Genomic DNA, 22,143 nt, shown 5'->3' with positions numbered 1-22,143 from the left:
CACGTATCCGCGGTCCCGAGGAAAATGGAACACGTGACCATTTTGGTCGAATTACATTTTAAATTTAAGTGCGCGCGCCTCCTGGTGCAAACGAAAGAGCCGGAGGAGCTGATAACCCGCTTCACCGATAACGGTCTGTCTACACGTTATTAATATATCCCTGGACCAACAGCACAATGTCTGAGGAGAAGCCAAAGGTCAGTACTGCGTTTTTTCGAAGGAACATCTTGTTCATGTTGGCCGTTAGCGACTAATGATGCCAGTTGCAAGTTAATGTTAGCACATTCTGCTAAGCTAGCCCTGCTCCCAGGCTACAGACACCGCATTTGAGCGGGTCGACGAAGAAAACAAAGGTTGACCAATTTGCGGATCTTTTTGCTCTAGGCGCACAGGTTATTGCTGGTAGTGTTTTACTAACATCAACATCCGCTATTACTGTTCATAGTCTAAGCATAAAGTTAAGATATTTGCCAACGACGGTGTCAGACACGTCCGGGGAAATGAATGATTGCTGTTTTTTCTTTTCATTTGCGCCATTGTGGCTTTCTGCGCCAGTTTGAACACCGACTAGCATGCTATGCTAACCAAGGAAAGACCCGCAAGAGGAAGCTAACGTTAGCATGTGTATGTGAGTGCTGTATGTTGATGGCGACAGTCTGATACGAGAACCAAGCTTGTCCTGTAAATAAAGCTAACTTAACGTTTAGTTGGCTGATGTTGTAGATTCACGTAATAGTATCAGACACTGGTGTTCAGATCAATCTGTGATCAGATTAACATTAACCGGTGGCGCGCGCCTGATTGCGTCGGTGGTTGCTTGTAGTAACGGCAGATGCTGAACAGGAAGAGGAAGCCTCGCTGTCTTCCTGAATACTTTTTTATCTTTAATTAATTGAATTTCCAAGACACCCCCATCCTGTTGTTTTTTCCTCCCAACTGTATTATTTCAGAATGTGATGATTACACAGTGAATACAGGCAGCACTTACATGTTTCTGCTGCTGATGAGTGTTTTTCTTTTCTTTGTTGCAGGAAGGAGTGAAGACGGAGAACGACCACATTAACCTCAAGGTAGCTGGTCAGGATGGCTCAGTAGTACAGTTCAAAATCAAAAGGCATACTCCGCTCAGCAAACTAATGAAGGCATACTGCGAAAGACAGGTAAGACAGACACGTGGAAACTTGAATATTGTGATTGTGAATGAACTGTTAATAGTTTTTTGTTTGATCACTCACTGGATGGAAAATCTCTTAATGGTGTTTCTGCCTGTTCTGTCTTTTCCAGGGACTGTCAATTCGTCAGATAAGGTTTAGGTTTGATGGACAGCCGATAAATGAAACAGACACACCTGCACAGGTTGGTGAAAGATTTACTAAATGCTCAATCATTCATGTCGTGAAGGTGACTTATTGCATTTATTTTTATTCAGTGTGTTCTTTTTAAGGTCTGTCCTGCAGGTTTTCATTAAAATTGATTTATATTTCTGTCCTCACAACTTACTGTTTTAAAGTGTTGTTATAATCTGAAGTCCGATGAATTGGATTCACCATGGTCCTATTGCGTGTATGTTCAAAACTCCAATCTTAATTGATCAATTATTTTAAAAGCTTGATTTTAGCATGATTGTTAGTAAAGTGTACATTATTTAGTAGCCAGTACTTACCAGTATAACTTCTTAACTTATACAGTCACTAAATGGATGTAGCCTTCAGGAATTAAGAATGAATCCTCCCATGTCAACATAGTGTTTTCCTATTTAATATAGTATAAAACAACATTACAATTTGCTGCATGCGGTTTTTGATATTTATACGCATTGAATTACGAATTATTAATATCAGCAATGTCTCAATTGTGTTCGACTTTTTAGAGAGGGAAGTGAGGCTTAGCATTCTTAAACCATCCTTACTACTTGGTCCAATTGCAGTGATCACTCATTTGGTCAGTCATGTAGTTTGTTCAATGGAGGAAATATTCTAACACATAAGCAATAATCAAATTATAAGTAATCATAACCCACTGCATCAGTACTAAGAAGTAACTTCTATGTTCTTTTATGATTAATGAATGTATTTTATTCTTGTTATTACAGCTGGAGATGGAGGATGAGGACACTATTGATGTATTTCAACAACAGACAGGAGGAGTCTTTTCTTAAATGCGACGTGGACTCTACTCTGGGAAGAACATCCACACTATTATTTTCATGTTGTATTTGTTTAATTCTGTTTTTACCTTTTTTTTCTTTTTTCCCCCTCACTGTGCTTGGCTTAAATGTCGGGCTGTTCCCAGCAGAAAAAGAAGGTAGAGGTTTATCTATTTGGGGCTAAATCCTAACTTTGAGATGCAGGGTAATTTCTTTTTTTAATGTTTCATTCACATGAAAGGATGATTTGAAATTGTCCAAGGCAGGGACACGTCTCAGATCAGATACGGCTCGTAATGAAGAAGAAAACCTCTACGTTCTTTTGATGTTGAGATGACCTCCTGCATGTCTCATAAACCATAAGCTGAACTACATGCCAAAACTTTTTTTTCCTTTTTGTTTAAGTTTTCCACATTGTTGTAAACATTCAGATTCAGGATGCGCTCAACTGTTTTTAATTCATAAACTTGTTAATTGGGGGGATCTGCTGGATGGCAGTCTGTGCTGTCTCTCCATACAAAGATGGTTGTTATGACATATTTCTTGTGTATCAAACTTTTAGTAGTCTCTTCTTTTTTCTTCTAAGGAACATTAAAGATAATTTCATGTATCCCTGCTCGCTTTATCTTGAACATTTGCTTAGAAAAATGTGTGCTTGTGCCGAGAAAGATCCACATGGATGGTTTACCTCAACACCCTGAAGCGGATTTGACTGAATGGTAAATAAAGTACGGTTTCATATCTGGACCAAAAAGCTACAAGAACAGTGTTCTTTTATAAAAAGGGTTTGGTTAATTAAATAAAATTATACATGTAATTGGTTTCTGTGACTGCATCAGATGTTTTGGGTCTTTGTTGTGCAGCAGGAGAACAATTTGACTGATATGTAAACTGATTGTCTCCCCACCTTTTCATGACCTTTTAGAATAAAAGTTTAACCTCACCAGTCGCACATTTAGTGTTTCATCTAAGATTTTCTATATTTCAGTCAGTGTAAAACTAATATTTAACCTGTAGCGGTGTTGCCAATTTTAAATACATTTGTCCAATATCTATCCAAACATTATCACATATTTAGTTTGATTCGTGTGTTGGTAGGAATGTCCACCTTCATCTGAAAAATTAGCATTCAATGCAGATATTTCAATTTCTTTTTAATTTGTACATTATTTGTTGTCCCAATACTGTATACAATAAATATAGTTTGATACTCAACCTCTTGAGTTACACATTACCTTCACTTTGTGTGCTGCTGTTTAAATTAATCTTGCATTACACAACCTAGGGCAGTTGTTTCCCAATAGTCACATCTTGCTACAAATGAACGTGCAGCAGTTATTGTTTTATTGTGGTATTTCCTCAGTATCTACTGCAGAGAAGATCATTATCATCTTGTAATATAGATATATAAGATCCAGAGATGGTAATTCACTTTGCATACATAAGGGGGCATTGTTGTTCTTAAGATTCATAGAATAACTGAAGAGTCGCTAAAGAATCCCTTAAATTAAAACACAAAGACGCAGTTGTTGCTCCATAAAGGACATAACTCTACGAGTCCTCTCTTATTTAAGAGGACTTGATTTAACAGATGTTACTAAACTGTGCAGCCAAGTGAACTCCCTGCGAGCCTCCTCACACACTGGTGTGATTGTGCTGCCTTTAATTTTGGCATCCCCTTTGCATTTTATATTTCCTCGTAGAGATATCTGAAGGCTCTCGTATATTTCCCCCAGATCCCTGTGAGATGCAGCTGCAAGGTGCCCCCCCACACACACACCCCCACACCCCATACATCAAAACTTCCTGTGCCTAATGCACAGTCTCTCGGAAGACCATATGTTGTGTTTGATGAAATACAAGCTGCTGCAACAATTACACTACGGAAATATTTATTACATCAAAAGTTTGTTTCATTTTGTCTTCCTGGTGCCATTTTCTTGAATCATCTGAGAGGACTGGCTGACTGTGAGGCCTGCTGATAAGAGACACGGCTGCAATAATGCAACATGCCTAATTATTAATTTCCCCTCAGGGATTAATAAAATACTCTATCTAGCTAGAAATCTACAAAATGTATCGGACCCTTTAGTTAAAAAAACATCCTGCTTCTGTATACAGTCTGCAATACATAACCCACATTCTGTAAAGAAACACAGATATTAACTGTAACAACAGTCCCGTCAACCCATCACTGTTTTATGTTGTGCAGTGAGTCAGCATCAGCTGCGTCAGGGACGCATGTAAGGCAGCGCATATCCCCTATTGTTTTCTCACTGCAGTTAATGGAGACACTTTGTATTACTGTTATTGTTTTACATTCATTGTCCAGTTTGTGCCTTGTACTGCTCTGCTGTCAGTGTAAAGGGAGTTCCATTTGTCTGCTGTTTTGACAAGATCATATGCATTTTATTGAGTCCAACTGAACAGTCACTTACATGTATTTAGAATAAATAAGAATTATTATGTTCACATAAGAAACATATGTTCATTAAGAGTCATTACTAGGCTTCTGTGTATGAAAGACATGATACCATAAAGCCTTCATTTAATAGTCAAGATTGCCAACCAGGCAATGCATGCAACTGCCCCGGGCCACAAGAACCCTAGAGGCCCCAAAAGTCCCAGTTTCACTGTCTGTTTTCATTGTTTTTTTATTAAAAGCTCACTTGCCATTCTAACAATTCTAGCACATTTTAAACTAATAGTATGTGGGCCTTCAGGTTGGTCATTGTTTATTACATCATCCCAAAGCTTGGTCTTGAAGGCAGTCGTTCACAATCGGCGTTAATCTTGTGTAATGTGTATTTGAGAAACTATTTTTGTTTAATCTGATTACTACACAGCAAACAAGGGACTGTGTGATAATCCAGCATAAAAATACAGTACACATTAACACAGGTAGGTGGTAGGTAGGTGCCCTTCTTTCCTCACATAGGTGAGGAAAGAGCTGCTATAAGGACCCACCTGCTCATTTGTGCTCCTGAAATCCTTGGTCTTCAAAGTGCAGTTTCCTCTAGTGTAGGCTGTAATCTGTAAAAAGTTCTACATGTGTTGCAAAAAACACAGGTGGTCAGAAGGAAAACTCCTACATTACATGTCCCATGCATAAAATAAGCATAAAATAAGCACCATAAACAGTCTGTCACCAATCATTTGCTGAAAAAAATATATGCACTCAAAGCTTAAACATGACTTATTTAGTTCATCATGGTTACAGTGTTCAATATTAGAACTTTTCTTGTTTAAAACCATAATTTGTCTTTTAATTTGAACTCTAACCTTTGACCTTTATGCATTTGTTTCTTAATTCTGGTCTTTAAGCTTCCTCCTTCACAGCTGTAGCAGCATTCTTGATGTGTCACCAGTTTTAAAGAACACCAGAATAGTCAGCCTCCAAATCCAGAAAGTGGATAAGCCTGTAGTCCACACAATACATAAACTACACAACACAGCCTCCTGAAACAGCAAATCAACTTAACTTGGAACTCATAATGATCGCATGAGGTCAGTCAGCTGTGTTTCGCATCCTCACTGTGTCCAGCCAGCGACCTCAGATGTGACACCCTCCTCCTGCTGAATGGCTCCAGCACCCTGAATGAAACCACTGTGCATCTGGAGAACCTCTGGATGGTCTCCAGAGGGCTGTATGCTGATGTCACCCTCGTGTGCGTAATGAGGTCTCCACCCTGTCAGCAGATCAGATTTCATCCCATTGCATGTTGAGGTCTGGAGGAGGGAATAAACATGTCAGTGACTGTGTTGTTATAAACTTGTAGTTGTACGATAATTCATGAGTTTTGCTTCAGGCCACGAGCAAACAAATGAATTGGAGGGAGTGCGCTGAGGTTTTGGATAACTTTGACCAATTTCCAACATATAATTTGACTGAAGTAGGAAAAGCACAGTGTTACATTAATGGTGGCTCTGTCCTATTTAAGTGTCCCCGTAAACTGTGACTGAAACAGTAAGCAGGTATGCATAATAACAGGACCCTGAACTGAAGCAGATAAGTGGAATTCAGCCTTCATTTGTTGTTGTATTTACACCCTTGATTACCTTTTTTTTCTTGGAAAGAAAAGGCCCAATTATCTGGACAATGAATCTGGATTTAATCAGGCCAAAAAAATGTGTCTAGTCTTGCTAAAGGTTTTGTCCCAAGGACCTTGACCGAAAAGAAATGTTAGAGAGTTGGGCACAGAAAAAGTTTAAAGCCTGTGAAATGACAGCAGTGAAATGAAATAGATCCAATAAAAGCATTTCACCGAGCCCTCTTAAAATAAACAAACCTAGAACTAGGGCAGCAATACCCACACTTTAGCTTTAATACATTCACATTATCCAGACTGCCACAAAAAAATAACAGATAGACAGAAAAGATATAAGATGCTTTGGTTTGCAATAATGCTGTTTTAAATCACATGTAACATTATTTACAAGGCAGGCTTTTAGATGCAGATTACCAGTAATTTTCACGTCAAACACAGGTGTAGCCAATAATGACCCTAACGAGATGCGTTGCATTTAGGTATGCCAGTTCCAAGGTTCAATACTGAAAGGAGAGATAATTAATGTCATTAGTTGCACCTGTGATTTACATTCTATGGGAAGTCCAAATATCTGGTGTTAAAGCTGCATAATGAGTTAATCATTGCGGTATTGCATTGACTGCAGTGGCTTGTTTATAGCCTCAAAGATGTGATAGTGCTCACGTGTGAGTGTTTCCCCGCTGCTGACACAATCCTCGAGTAGGGTTAGGTGAATTAGTCATAACTCTCTCACAGGAAAACTTTTGACTTGTTACACACAGGACTTCATGACTTATGATGATGGTTAATTTTTTCCCCAACATGTTAAAGTTAAGTAATTGAGTAGGATATTACTTTGGGATGGGTTGGTCCTATGTTGAATAAATCAATAGTTTAACCACTAAATGGAGGCAAAACATACATGATGAAATGCCTTCATAGAGCCCTTGTAATCATGTCTAAAAAGGGGGAGGGGGGGTCGCCATGGACCCAAGTTTTTGCCTTTCACAGTGGACTCAAAGTACCACAATGCAACACAGAAAATATCATCTCCTTGGCTACGGCTTTGGGAGCTACGCCCCAAGAAGAAGAAGAAGAAGAAGTGGGAGGCTTTCCCCTCAAAGGGCTCATTGTAGGCAGGGATGAGAGTGTGTGCAGCCACGGTGTGTGTGCTGTGAGTGTGTGTGAGTGTGGACCCCCTCCTCCTCTTCCTCCTTAACTAGCTGGTCAGCAGCTAGCGGAGGGATTAGTGAAGCCAGCTCCACTCACACTATACTCACAGCAGACGAGGGGGATTGCAGTGCGCGTGAATCATGCTCGTCGTCATTACTACCGACTGGGAGTGGAGCCGAAATTGTGCAAGATACGGATAACAGCGAGGAAAGGTCCGTGTGGATACAGTCAAGTTTCCAGGTCTCGTCTTTTTGTGCCGTGAAAATGCCTCACAAGGGGCTCCACAACTCCTGCTGCTCTGCTCGGACCCGTCGCATTATCAACCTTCCTCCCTCACATGTGCTCTACGTTGAAGAAGAAGTGACCAGAAGAAGAAGCTTTTAAGAAGAGGAGGGAAACCAAAACCAAAGGACGTGCGGATACTTTCCCCTTTTTTACGCCTTTTTATCAAGTGGAAGAAGAAGAAGAAGAAGTGGAAGAAAGGGGGAGAAAAAAGTTGGTCAAAGAGGCAACATGGGGAACGCAGGGAGCATGGACCAGCACACTGATTTCAGAGGACACAACATGCCTCTGAAACTGCCCATGCCCGAGCCAGGTGAACTGGAGGAGAGATTTGCAACCGTTTTGGTAAGAAACGTTTTCATCTGTGTGTCTTTGTTTCCCCTCCATGCTTCAGTGTCCTGGGACGGGACAGCTGTGTGTAGGTTGGACCCCTGTTTGTCCAGCACGCCTGCCTGTCCTTTGTTGTTGAGGAAAAAAGGAGTATTCTGACTATAAACGTGCTAGAGTTTTGCATCTGTTGCTTCGCTTGAATGCACATTTGAATGTTAGGCAGCATTTTCTTTAGTTGTAAAGAGTTGTAGCAGGTCTGTTCACATATTAAATCCTCTTAAAACAAACATTTTTTGGACTATACAAATATTCTGACCTGAAAATCTCCATCAGCGTTACAGATATTTGCCATACCATGTCAAAACTCATCTGACTAATAATTCTGGCTCTCTGGACCACAAATACAAGATAACATAAGTACAGTATAGCTTCTGTAAAATTCCAAGTCTAGTCACATGAGACACCTGCAGTCAAATTACTGCTTTTATGACACTCTTTTCCCAACTTTATGAGTCCAGACGCTGGCTCAGGACTACTGAAACTAAGTGCCCAGCATGCCAGGTCCTTTGAAACATCTGTCAACAAAAGCGTCAACAGCGTCTGTCAACAATTATGTTACCTGGGAGTGAAGGCTGAACATTCCTGTTGTTGTTGAAAAGATCCTTGAGATTTTAAAGCACTAACAGGTTGTTAAATAGTGTTTAAAAAGAAAGTATGTGTATGAAGTATTTGGGAGGGAAGACGTTGAATGATGGAGATATACATTAGGAGGAAAAGTGTTTAAATTGATGAAAATTTGACTGGACTTTGGTGCTAAAGCATCATTCGCCATCTTCTCCTGTGTTCTAAAGAACTATTTCAGGCCAAGATTTTGAACTAACTTTTTTGCTGATGAGGAGTGTTTCCAGTACAAAGCAGCTCCCCAGTCGATGAATAGCAGCCCGAGTAGAACAACAGTGGAGCGATGGTGAAATTTGAGAACTGGCAAAATGTGGGTCAAACGTGATTGTCGCCTGGCCTACTGCTCTCATAAACATTAACCGCTCAGCTGAATGAATTTGACTGGAGCAAGGAAGCAACTTCTTACAACTGTGTGATCATAAAACTGTCTTTAAGATGAAGGGGAAAGGTTTAATATGTCTTTTTATCCCTTTTAAAAGAGCTTTTTGTGTTAATGTTAGTGGCACAGTTTTGTTTAGCCTGTAAGCCCATTACGAAAAGTGGATCAAGCTGAGTTTGAAGTCCAATCAATCACATTAATGTGTGTCGTAGCGTTGTGATGTGATTCTTGTTTGGCTGATGATTCCCATCGTGCTCTGGCGGCAGCAGACTTGGAGGTTCGAGAGGTTTTGACGTCACACCGCAGATGGATGGATCACGTCTGCTTTTAGAGTCACCTACTGAGAGGTCTCCCCTCTTACATGTGGGCTCACAAACACTCTGAGTTGCAACGTCAGGGAGGAGAAAATCATTAGGATCCATAACGGTGGTTTACAAAGCTAATCCTCATGCTTTGCAGAAAGAAAAACACAAATCTACCTGTGTAACTTGAGGATTTCTTCGGCTGGCTGTCAGAAAAGCTGATCCTCGTAGCATGTCAGGAACTCCCCCCCTCCCTCCCTCCCTCCCTCCCTCCTGCCTGCTGCCAGCATGATGCCTCAGCTCTTGCAGGGATGGAAGCCCTCCAGCATTAGAGGAATTTAGCACCATAATCACTGCATTTACTGTTATTTACTGCCATTTAAACTCTAATGTGTCCCAGCCGTGCCTGATGGCTGTTGGCTCCATTGATTGCCGGAGCGAGTGGCACTGTGTGACTCTGATGACCTCACTTGAGTTTGAATAGCAGATGATTAGGATGATACCTCGTCACAGCCTCTCAGCGTGCTTTGTGTCACAACATATGAGTGCTATTCAGCGCTGATGAATTTGGATTTAAGTGTACTTGGCTGCTGATCAGCGGTTCTTTTACCTACTCTTTTATCAGCTTTATTTTTCCACATTAACACCCACCAATTTTGATTCATCTGTTTGGCTGGTTTGTTCCTTTTATCACTTATTTAAGCTAAAAAGTTGCATTCTTTGAACTGCTGGAATCGCAGCAGGACTGTTTACCTGCCACTCCTAATAGGTTTGATCAACAGGCCGGCCCAGGATCACAGCAGGGAGCCGTTTGGATTAAATGCTTGTGCTGTGTGCGACCACATTCAAGCACTCACCTCGCTAAACCCTTGAATTTCTGATCAAGGACAGGCCGTATTTGAATTTTGGCTCCATGCTGTGTGATGCAGAAGGCCTCCTTTCATATGTCGCCTCATGACCTCCATCATCTGAGCAGACCGCACGTGTGTAAGCAGCACACATACAAAATAAAGCCCATTGTAAGAAGCGTATAAGATTACCAGCTCTACAAGTTTAGGAGTATCATAATATACAGTGTAAATGCTGCTGCTTGTAGGGTTTTACATAGAGCCTAATAGTCCCAGGGCTTTTGTCGATTGTGTAAGCCGACGCGCCTTCCTTTTTTTCAGTTTAAAAAAAGCCAAATTTTTCCCCTATTTCTGATCAGAAAAAACCTTACAGTGTTTTCAATAAAAATGTTTGGTAAATAAAAGTATTCATTACTACTCATTTTAGTCACTACCCAAAGTGTTGATGTGTCTTAAACCATCCCAATTTACAGTTTTTGTGTACTCATCACTAGAGCCCGACTGATTCATTGGTCAGACGATTTTACTGGCCGATAAAATCGGATCGCAGATATATTGATAATTGCAAATATATCCTCCAATATACTCTGATATTAATAAACGAACTCTTGCAGAATATAAAACATAAAAAAGTAGCCTGGACAAGCGTAAGACAGTGTCACTATGTCTATTTACAATAAGACCCATAGCTCCATATACAAAATACAGCTGGAGTCAATATATGTAACAGCCACCTCACTCGCGGTTACAACTATAAACCAGCACAAAAATTACAATTACCAACATATGCCATATGCAGAACATATGTTCTGAACAGACACAACTTAACAAACTACTCAGTCAGCACTGAGGCATGATGGGAAATGATGACCGTCCTTATCGCTGGCAGAGTGCCCATCTCTTTTTTTGTATATCAGTCGATATATCAATATCAGAATTTTTTTGAATTGGCATCGGCCCGAAAAATCCAGTATCTGTCAGGCTCTGCTAGTCACAGTCACAGTTAGAGGTATTGGGTCTGTTTGTTCCCTATAAAAGAAGCCATTATGTTTTGCACCCAGAATTCATCAGACGTTTTATTCCCATAAACATGAAACGTTAAAAAAACTCAATGAAGAATCTGGTATTGGTACTTTTTATCAAATCTTCACGATTTTTAATACACACACAGATACACTTTATTCATCTGCTTGCTGTCAGTCGCCTAAAAACAGTAAACAGAAGTGCCCAGTAGGAAGTGCTTTTTACACAGGCTAGAGTTTTATTTTAATGTCGGTTTCACAGTTTAAAGTTTGCGTATAAAATACAAATAAAAGTGCTTGGATAAGCTTGTGTGTGGTGTCAAACCAGCATTTGCCAGCATGCATATCAGTACTTCCAGTCAGTAACTGACTCATTTTCCCCAGTCACAAACAGTTATCAGGCTACGTACTATTATAGTGCCACTTTCTGGTTTCCTGCCGGCTGAGTCGACATTTTCTCCGAAATGAAAAGCTCCCATTGAAGTCTGTCTCGTGAATCCCTGGAGCCTGGAGCCGATCTTAGAAACAGTCTGAGGCTAATTGTAATGCAAGGCCTCGGTCGTGATAAGAGAGGCTAATTCACATGTGACCTTGGCCGTGAAGTGAGGTGGAGTAAAAGCCAAATGTTCATTGTTTAACATGATAAAGTGGGGTAGATTTCCTTGCAGGTGTAAGATGCAATTTCAGGAGATTTTCGGTAAATGGTTTGCTGAGTATTTAAGGCCGGCTCTTTGCTTTTTATCTCCTAATTGTTACTGTTCATAATGATTTAAGGGCTAATGTTTTCCTGTAATGCGTCCAGGACTCTGGGTAGCATGTGTGCCTTCACCTCTCCTGTGGTTGCTATAGTATTGGAGCAAAGAGTCGACATGAAGAAGCTATGTTTACTCTGCAGAGCACAACACTAACATCCCACTACTTTATCGCTGGCCATATCAACATCATGTTAGATCAGTTTAATCTGCTCTTATTGCATAATCAATCCAACACTGTCATTTAGCCAACCATTAGAGGGTATAAGCAATGCTTCAAAGCGGCAATTTTTCCTCTTGGTCTAAGTGCATACCGGCTGAAAGCATGTGAAACGACTGCAATCACATCTGAGTCCCATGTACTGTATGAGGACCACAGGAAAATGACTCTGTGTTACAGGAATTCAGCCTCATGTCTGCTCCTCTGCCTCAGCTAACCACAGAGTTGACATCAAATTAGATTGTGCCCACATCCAGAGTAGCATCCACTTCAATCTCCGGGCCGTAGCGTTAGCCGAATATCACGACTGCTGTCAGGGAGGCCGAGAAGTTTACAGCCCGTACTCGTTTAAATGCCATATGGGGGACTATAGGCTTAGCTGTGGTTGTAGCTGCTCTTCTCAATAGTCTGCACAGATTACATCTAAGCTGCTTTGTTTGAAGGCTGCTGAAGCACCCCGAGCTGCTGTTATTTGTGCTGGGGCCCTGCATCTGAAATCTACTCCCCAGATTAATCACATGAGCAGCCTTCATGTTCAACTGAAAGCTTATTTGTTACATTGACAGGTCCAAGCTAGTTGTGCTTTTTCCCTGTACCCATTCCTTGAAGTATTTGGGTGAACTTCAAACTGAAGATTTAATAAGTATTTAAAGCAACATTTTCATATAAACAATGGACCAAAAGGCTGTAATGTTTCTCTTGTATTGATGAATCAACTGAGGAATATCACTTGGCTGCAGTCGACTTTTAGCCTGTTTACGTGGTTTAATGGTCCACAACTTTAAAGGGCCAGTTCCACCTCAGTGCTATCATGCGTCTGTCCCTGGGCCGTTACTTTCAGAGGGAGGGACGCAATGCACGCTGGGTGTTGTAGGAATGTAGAATGGGTGAAACCACGAGCTGTTTGTAAAACTTTCTCCACAGCCAATTTAAAATATTATTGCTTCTATCGATTACAGAGAAAACCAGCTTTGACTGACAGTGGCTTTTTCCAGGGGTGAACTGCTCCTTTAATGTTTTGGTTCTCTCTTATCAGCATTGTTTTTAGTAGTGGCCGACAGCCTTAAAATGTTCTGATTATCCTACTGTATTATACTTGACCAGCATCAAACACTGATAAGGCTGGTGCCTAGCTTGTGAACATCTATCTATGAAACACTCTTGTTCTCTGGAGTTGGAGGAAACCAAAACAGAGCTACAAGAGGAGAGAGACTTTGTCAGGTGATCAGAAAATTAACTCCAAAGATGCTTATGTTGCTTCCTGTCTGCTGGGTGTGTACTGTGAAGTCTTTGCTAGGATAGAATTAGCCACAACAAGTAAATATCACTATAGCGAGTCAAATGAAATGGGTGGCAAAAAGAGATGCACACGCTTTCATAGAAACAGACTGTCTGTTAGCTTGTGATTCATCTCCTACGTTACTATATGGGACCCAGGAAGTGACTAAGTTTTTCCACGTCGACTCTTCTTCATTAAAAAGCAGCACAATGGGCATTGTCTGAGGAGCAGAGGGTGAACAGTGGCTGAATCCCGTGCGGCCGGCCCGCTGAACAGAGCTGCTCTTTATTCTGTGGAGAGCCCAAGACGGAGCCTGGCACTGGACCCAGACCCGGCAGTGTGCGAGAGGCCACCACACATTCCCAAATATGTGTGTGTGTGCGTTTGTGCGCACATGCATGTGAGTTTCTGCTGAGTCGGAGCCCCGGGACGCTCACCCACCAATTAGCCGTAACAGAGCTGAGCATGAAAAGCTCGGGGAGCGATGAGATCCGGCAGCCAGTGTGCCCGCTTTTTTGCAGCCTCTCCAGAGGGAGGATGTGAGGCGCTGCGGCGTCGAGCGATAATGTGCTGCTCAAAACCCCAAAGCGGAGCCTGGAGGCATCTTGCCTGGCTGGCAGAGGGTCAGCTGATTATGTGGGAACAGGTCTGTTGGCTTTGTGCAGACTCCGCTGAGCTGAAACCACTGGGGCTTCAATCAGTATTGTTGCTCTCAGCTCAGTTTTGACACCCGCACGTTCGGGGTTGTTTGGGTTTTCTGCACTGCTGCGTGGGTGGCAGAGAGGGCTGAGAGTTCTGATCAAGCAAAAGGATGTTGACTTAAAATGTTTTTTGAATTGTTGCAACAAACTCAAGCGATAATAGAAACAGTTTTCCTGAAAGAACCTTCCCTGGCAGCTTTTTGACGTCACTCAGGATTCAGGGGTTTAGTCTTGAATGCAGCCTGGTGCTTGGCCTTGAGTATCGTCGCTGTAGGTCTTCCTGCGTAAGAAGCAGGTGTAAAATGATGCAGCCTGGAAAAGGCCGGCCCGGTCCTTTCTTGTTGGTCACAAAAAGTCGCCAGTGTTGTCCAACAGGGGCCACACAAAAGACCCGGAGAGTCATTGCTCTGAGGAGAATCTGTCCGGACTCCAAGGTGGCAGCTGCGCTTTTCGAAGCGAAATCGCTCGGCCAGAGTGCCGCACAATGGTGGGTGTTTTTGTTATTAACTGTTCAGAATTAGTCGATGTTCACTGTGTTGAGCTTTATCTTACACACAGAACACTAAAGCCTTCAAATGTCGGTGTCAGCGTGACAAATTGCCGCTGTGTTGTGGCGTCAGGGTCGGCTTTATCTTGTGGCATTGATATTGTTATGAATCTCTTTCAGGCCTTGAGATTTACTGAGTTCAACAGTTTGATTTAAGGCTGACTTGCAGAGTCATTATAATGATCTCAACTGTTGGCTCATTTAACCCCATTATGCAGCTTTTTGGAAGTGAATAAAGCGGATCTTTGAGGCGAGGACTCATGCTCTATCAGCTGACATTTTGGAGTATTTAGCACATGGCGTCCATCTTTTGACTTTTTACACGCTTGCACAATATGCACAGTGTTCTTGGCTCCAAATGTCAAAGTGTGCAGACGGAGTTGTAACACGCAGTTTAACACCACATCCTCAAAACATACTTGTCCTGAATTACAGTTTACTTTAATGTAGCCTTGCTTTTTGCGCGAGTGTTTTCTTGGGACATATGCTGCTTTTGAAGCTTCCAGAGTCAAAAAGGCAGGTTCTGTCGGGTAACGACTTGCCAGAATTAACATCTGCAGAGCCGGATGGGAGGTCCTGTTGCATATGAATGTCCGTCAGCGCTCTTTGCCAGAGTTTGATATAGGCCCCATCACAGACCAAAGACAATGCAGCAGTCTGTTGTTTCAGGCTTTATTGGACAGAAGACGTGCCCCTCTGTCTCTCTCTCTGGACCCCCCACGTACAAACACAGCAGACAGGGGTATTTATTTCCAGTAAAACTCAGTTCACAGTGCATCAATCATCTCGTTAAATGAAGTGACTGAGCGTCTTATTGTGCACCTCCATTCAGGGGCAATGATTAAAAGTGACCGTCTCTCGGTTGCGGCCTCAGTGCAGGAGGAGGTGTCGACATATTGCATCACAGGAACGATTCCAGCAGGATGAGGCTGGAATCAATCAGACTTTATTTGTTGTTTAATTCTACGCTCGGTCAAAAAGAAGATGACCAGAAACAGATGCAGAGAAGGATCAATTTATCTCTGAGAAGTGGAGAGTAATGACATTGAAGTCATTAAAACTTGCAGACATACTTTATACTGCAACTTTGCAGATGAGTGTGCTGGGATGATGTAGTTAATAGAAGACAGATTAAAAGCTCTGCAGGATTATACTTAGCAGCATCAGTTAATTAGTCAGCCTCCTTTTTTGTGATCTCACGTTCATCCCACGGCCACCCACTCAAATAAAGTACCAAAACTTTATATGCAGGCGTTGTCTTAAGAAACTTTTACCTCACACATTTCAATGATTTTACTGTATGGCGCTACAGTCCTGCGAGCCCTTGTTTGTCTTGCAGATAAGCTTTCCTGATGCTTTGTTCACTTCAACAAGAACATGGACTCCACCTCAGTACGGACACTTTCGCAACCTCGCAACATCTGGCCCGGCTGGAACTCCTCTGTGTTCGTGCATCACTTGTTTTATTTGGACAACTTCCTGCTGCTCCGAAGCGTCTCCATAATGTTTCCGGTATTTGGATGAAAGCCTCCTGTATCGAGCCAACGTGATATTTCCCACAATGTAAACTTTGCACCAGCCTTTTTGTCCTGCAAAAGATGAACAGATTAATGTGTTATATTTTGCAGAGGAAGAGTTTAATTTGGCTCCTCCCTCTTGCAGCTGCTGCACTCTATGGACGTCGCTGTTGGTGGATGTGATGTTGGTTGAAATACAGTAAGATAACACGGGCACCACGCTGAGCTAAGTGAATGGAATTTCATTGGAATGTGCTTGTAAAAGGGGGGAAAATGAGAGGCCACGCTCAAACATTTGAACTCACCATTTGGTCCAGAGACATTCCAGCGAGCAGCTTCGCAAACATGAAACTCCACTGTCTCGATGGAGGAGGCTGCTGAGCCGGAGCAGGGGGTCCCGGGGATTACAAAGCTAATCTGGGGACAGACAGGGGACACCTGTGCCCTCACAGAACGCCAGGGATTACAGATCCACGTGGCGCTAATGAGGGGAGGACAGCTCGGTTTGAATGGCGCATGCCTCGGGGTCGACCCACTCCTTTCTCCCTTTACGGCTCAATTCCTCCGCTATGAATGTGACAGATTGTGATTTTATATGTCTGAGCTGCAGGCTTCTTCACTTCCCTGCGGGGAAAATCAGAAAGTTGTGCAGTCTGTCACATATTTGTACACCTGGGGAGTTGTTTTCTTTTCACAACCTCCTACAACTTCATTATAACGGCGTAAAAGCCTTAAAAAACTACGCCGCGAGTGAAGCAAGTACAGGGCGAGAACATCTCATCATCCCCTCATTTCCGGAGTATTGAGCAACTTTAAAAGTATTTGTTGCGACTAGTCGTCAATAATTGATGTAGTCAGAGCTCTTCTTGTTGTGGCATGTAGTGTGGGGTTTGTAACACTCATATAAAAAGACAGCCAGTGGTTTTAAAGCACAGTAATAACTCAGAGGTCGGAACATTGCTCTGTATGATGCAAACTGGGTGTTTACAACAGAAAGAGATGCAATCTGTTGAGGTCATTAGTTACATTGTGTCTGTCATGGTGCTTATAAGAGCTGTTTTGATGATTAGTATCCAACACCGCCTGCGCTGAATGATGGGAGTTGTTTGTGGTTGTGGTGCATTAGCAGGAAAAAAGGTGGAGACGGAAGAAAGAGGAGAGTGTGGGTGTGTCTCGCGAACACATTACAGGCCGAGTCCCCACGGACGGATCAGTCCCTGCCCGAAAAGATACGTGAGGGGAGGCTGCTCTGCACACTCCCCAATTTTAGTCTCTTTTGAGTGTGAATAATATGTCCATGTTTCAGTCACTTTATCTTATAGAAAGTTTCATCTAATAGCAGGTTGGTTTTTAGGACAGCGTCACATTTACTGTCACTTTACTCCTCTCTCCATAACTTCTAACTTTCCTACTTGTATTCTATTGAGAGCACTCCAGCATCAATTGCTTATAAGTAGCAGAGCACTTAGAGACAACACTCAGAGTGAAGTGATGCCAGGATGTGGAGCATCAGTTAATGCACAGCTATCGTATCATAGTTTTTTTTCCAGGGGATTAGAGACCACAGCCCACTTTGACTACTACAGTTGGATTCCTGGAGCAGTTCATACATGTTTAGTGTGGTTTTCTGATGATGTAAACAGAAGACACAAGGCAGCCAGAATAATACTTACTTGGCCTTTTTATGCCTTTATTGAGAGAGTAGACGGTGGATAGTGTCAAGCCGCTTTCCCACTTGTCAAAAAACCTGCTAACACCCGGCTTTTTTGCTTAGTGGGAAAGGCTACAATCGGCATTCAGACCCGGGTCAAATGACTCTGCAGTAGACCTGGGTAATTATCGGCAAGCTAATCTCCGCCCCCTTTCCGGAGCGATGCTATGACACAGATCTGGCTCCTGTCTAGGGATAGACCGATTATCGGCGCCGATATTCTGCATTTTGACACTTTTTTTTTTTTTTTTTTTTTTTTATCCGACGGCCGATAAGAGATCAATTTAAAACTGGGTTATTTTGGCTCTGATGCATAGGCTTAAAGGCATTTAAACAAAGTTAAGTGTTGGAGTTTGTATTATTCAAAATTTTTACGCCAATATTTTCACTTGTACTGCAAAGGAATATTGGCTTGAAATATCGGTTATCCGTCTCCTTGACTACTTATAATCGGTATCGGTATCGGCCCTGAAAAAACCATATCGGTCTATCTCTACTCCTGTCGCGTAAATACAGAAGAACAAACAACGGTGAATTTGTCCATTGTTTCTTGTGAGAGGGCCTCTTCTGATCTGAGGGGAAGAAGAAATAAGGCGACATTCTTTGTGTGTACTATTGCGGGCTGAAAAAGCAGCGTCCAAAACTTAAATTTTTTTATCAGCCAGAAGGTGAAAGAGAAAATGGCTGATCCAGGCAGTGTGTTTAGATGATATTTCACCTTGTTTAAGACTTTTGCAATAAATTTGGACCACAGTAACTTAACCAACAAACCTTTAAATATGCCGTTGTACTCATTTTCCACGTTGTAGACGTGAGGCAAAGGGATGATACAGGCTCTTGACGATCCAGCGGTCACACCGAGGATTCTGTTGATTCTATTTTAAACTCATTCCCGTTCAAATGGTCAGCTTCTCAGGTTTGTTAACAAAGTCTTCGTTTTCCCACAGCAACAGAAACTAAAGCAGGCCCTTCATGTGGAACCTGTGTTTGCTTTTGTAGCCAGCTGTGCCTCCGCAGACCTCCTGGAAGGTGGTGGGTGGTTGGCGAGCTTAAAGCCAGTTGTCTATTTTTACTCTTTTTGTGACTCAAGCTGCCTAATGAGAGGATACGTGGACACTAATAAGTTCAGTCAAGGTTTCTAAGCCGTGTGTCCTGATGTTGGTGAAACATTGACGTATTTTGGTTTCAGTAGCAACGGTGAAAGTTGAGCTCAAAGCAGAAGGTAACCGCCCTGACCTGGGATCCAAACCTCAACAGTCCACACTGATGGGTGGGCTGTGTGACCATTCTTATTGTTCTTTTTCATTCTCTGAGTCACCCGAGAATCATTTCAGATGCTGAACTGGACACACAGTCCTCTGATGTGCTCTGCTGTGGCTGGAGCGATGTGAAATATCTCTTCAGGGCATCTCCCATGACGAACTGGGTTGCCGTTGCTTGACAAACATTAGTAAATGCAGCAACAAGGTGTTTACTTTTCCAGCATAATTTACCATATCACGTTATCTCACATTTTTAACTGAGATATTTAAATCATGGTGTTCTTTATACTGAGTTTAATTCAGAAATAGGATTCACTTGGGGTGGCTGTGGCTCAGTGGAAGAATCGGCCATCTCCCAATTTGTTGGCGGTTCAATCCCAAGCACCTTCAGTTTTCATGTTGAAGTGTCCTTGGGCCAGACGCTAACCGATGTTGATGGCTACTCTTGCCTACTGCTGGCTAACCGCTGGCTACGCCCGAAAGGCCGTTGGCGTATGAATGATTGTGAGTGGTTGGATCCAGACTGGAGATTGGTACGTTGCATAGCAGCCTCTGCCAACAGTGTATGAATGAGTGCGTGGAAGGGTGAATGTAACATTTAGTGTAACCCCTGTACCATCAAATGTATTATATGCCACATTCTTGCCAATACACAGCCCTTTGAATGCCTTTAAACCATGCAGGCTTTAGCTTTTATCCATGCCTTTTAAGATATGCAGCACCTTGTTTGACCTGGTGTCTTTGTGATAATAAGCAGTCTTTGCTTAAGATATGGCTTATCTATATTTTATAGAGTCTTTTCTGGTTGCCATGCATTCATAGAGTCCCCAAATGAAAGCCATGAGTGCAAAACAAGAGGTTATCCAATGTAAAAGCTGGAAAATAAACCTTATTGATGTGGCAGAGAAAGTATTGATCAAATAGACACAACTAACCTAATTATGTCGTCATAATTTAGACTTTAAGTTGTATTGTTTAGCTCTATCCAGACTCCAGAGTGCTGGTTCTTTGCAATGAGAAACTGTGCTGATGCGTTTGAGCCAAATCTCACAGCTTCAGCTCCTCCAAGTGTTTGTGATGGAATTTACTAACTCTCAGGACAGATGTGGGACAGCTGCTCTGGAGATGATTTCTTCGTTTGGCAGTGCGACATGAGGCCAGACATGTTGGAGGAGCGCTTAAACCCAACATTGTTGCCGTCTGGAGGGAGTTTCTCAAGCTTCATTATTGTTTAAAACATGTTTTGTTGCTGCTTGGTGCACAGGTGTTCTTGAATTTTGTTGCTTGTTAACTTCATCTTCATACTTCATATCAGTGGTTCCCTTCCTTGAAACACCCGTGCTTTGCTTTTTGGGTGAAGTACTCTAGGATATTTTTGGACTTAGCACCGTTTGTCTGGTCAAATGGGTCAAACCTGGGGGTCATATTATTCTTTAACTACTATCAGATTTCCCAATGAGGTATATTTAGGTGTGTGTTTTTATCAGGGTGGTCTTCCAGCAGGTGTTGGTGAAAGGCTGCCACACCCTCCTCAACATCACCCCATTAATAACGCAGACGTACAACCAGTGTGACTGTAGACATAGGGTAACCCGACCCCGGCTCGCTGAGTGCCTGTCACAGCTCATTAGCGTTGGGGTGAAGTGAACGCTGGTAGAAGTGGCTCTTTTGCTTTAGTTGGAGCCTTACCAAGCAGGACGCCCACCGCTCAGAGCACCCACAGCGAAGGAGCTTCACCCAGCACCTACACCACCAACACGTCTCAAATATCCAAACACAACAAGGCAGAGGTGCAGAAATAAGTGAATACAGAAGTAAAAGCCTGTGTGTGAAATGAGACAGCTAGCGGCTTTCTGTCACTGAATGTGACAGCCGACTCAGGTGTCAAATTGTATTTTAATGTGTTTAGGGAAGGAAAGTGGGTACTAACTCCAGTCATCTGGTTAGCAGCCTGTCTGAATCAATAGAGCCTCTCTGACTTGAATTCCCTGCAGTCAGCACAGCAGCAATCAGCCAGCCGGCAGCATCTGCTGAATACTAATGTCATTTCCTGCTAACGCTCGGCTACAACCTGTTCGTACCAAATAAAACATAACAGTTGTTTAAACTGATTAAAGAGTTAAATAAAAGCAGATTTGACTTTTTAATTGGGATTTCAATTTAGCTTGCAGGTTTGTTTGCACACCTGTGGAGGAAATCAATTGAGCTTCATTTGTGTCTGTTTAGTTTTAAGTAATGGGAGGTACAGAACATAATGATGAATATCAAGTAGTGTTCTGTTTTCATCAGTAAACCTATTTGTATAAATCTGTTGTTTGTCTTTACATTAGTTTTTAGTAAGATACAACATGTGCAGGTTTCTCTACATCTCTATATTGATTTCCTCCTGCAGATGCACTCTTTTAAATTAAAGTGGCAGTAAGCAACATGAACCTCTCTGTATTACTCTGCTACACCAAACATGCACGCACATTTTGCAACTGGCTTGTGCCGCGCAGCCGTTGCATGTGGTGTGTCTCTCTGCAGCACTGAGGCGAGGCAAGGAGAGAGAGAGAGAGAGGAGAGATGCTGTTTACTCCAATAAGTACACTTTATTGTTGGCAAAATGTTCATACTACTACTATGTTAATAATACTATTAAAGTGATCATTATAGTTATGATTATTCGCCTGGACCACCTTTTTACCTCTAGGTTTTTGGAGCTTAGTGCGACCGTTAGCTGTTATTGTAAGAGCTACCGTTACCTTTCAAGGAGCAGGGCAACCTCTGCACTCCCACTCGTCTGATCCCTCTTTTTATTTAGGGCTCTCTTTTACCCCTTTCCCATCCCCAATTTTTAGACCCGGGAAAACCTGCTTAAAGATGCCGATTGTCTGTGTTCCCATTGCCAGTGAAGTATACTCTTTTTGGTCTCTTTTCTGCTGCGTCACCGTCTGACGTCTCAAACGCGCCCGAAACAGGGT

General features: G+C 42.3%; 2 protein-coding genes across 8 annotated transcripts in view; both read left to right on the top strand.

The window, feature by feature from the left end:
* Positions 1–95: 95 nt before the first annotated feature.
* On the top strand, positions 96–3,361 carry sumo3b (small ubiquitin like modifier 3b). The gene is made up of 4 exons (XM_069662783.1): positions 96–197; positions 1,032–1,160; positions 1,285–1,356; positions 2,093–3,361. The coding sequence occupies exons 1-4, from the start codon at positions 177–179 to the stop codon at positions 2,156–2,158; spliced, it is 288 nt and encodes a 95-aa protein (XP_069518884.1). The 5' UTR covers positions 96–176; the 3' UTR covers positions 2,159–3,361.
* Positions 3,362–7,323: 3,962 nt separating this feature from the next.
* Positions 7,324–22,143, top strand: part of fmnl2a (formin-like 2a) — a 56,558-nt gene continuing 41,738 nt past the window's right edge. For all 7 annotated transcript variants that reach the window (XM_069662789.1, XM_069662785.1, XM_069662786.1 and 4 more), the window contains exon 1: positions 7,324–7,974. In XM_069662789.1, the coding sequence (XP_069518890.1) occupies positions 7,861–7,974 (114 nt within the window). In that variant the 5' untranslated portion in view covers positions 7,324–7,860. The remainder of the gene's footprint in view (positions 7,975–22,143) is intronic.

Source organism: Semicossyphus pulcher, unplaced genomic scaffold (assembly GCF_022749685.1).
Source record: "Semicossyphus pulcher isolate SPU_LCO1_2020_fin unplaced genomic scaffold, fSemPul1.0.p SCAF_15, whole genome shotgun sequence".
Lineage (NCBI taxonomy): Eukaryota > Metazoa > Chordata > Actinopteri > Labriformes > Labridae > Semicossyphus > Semicossyphus pulcher.
Note: the sequence above shows the minus strand (reverse complement) of the source record. Positions and strands in the feature narration are given on the sequence as shown.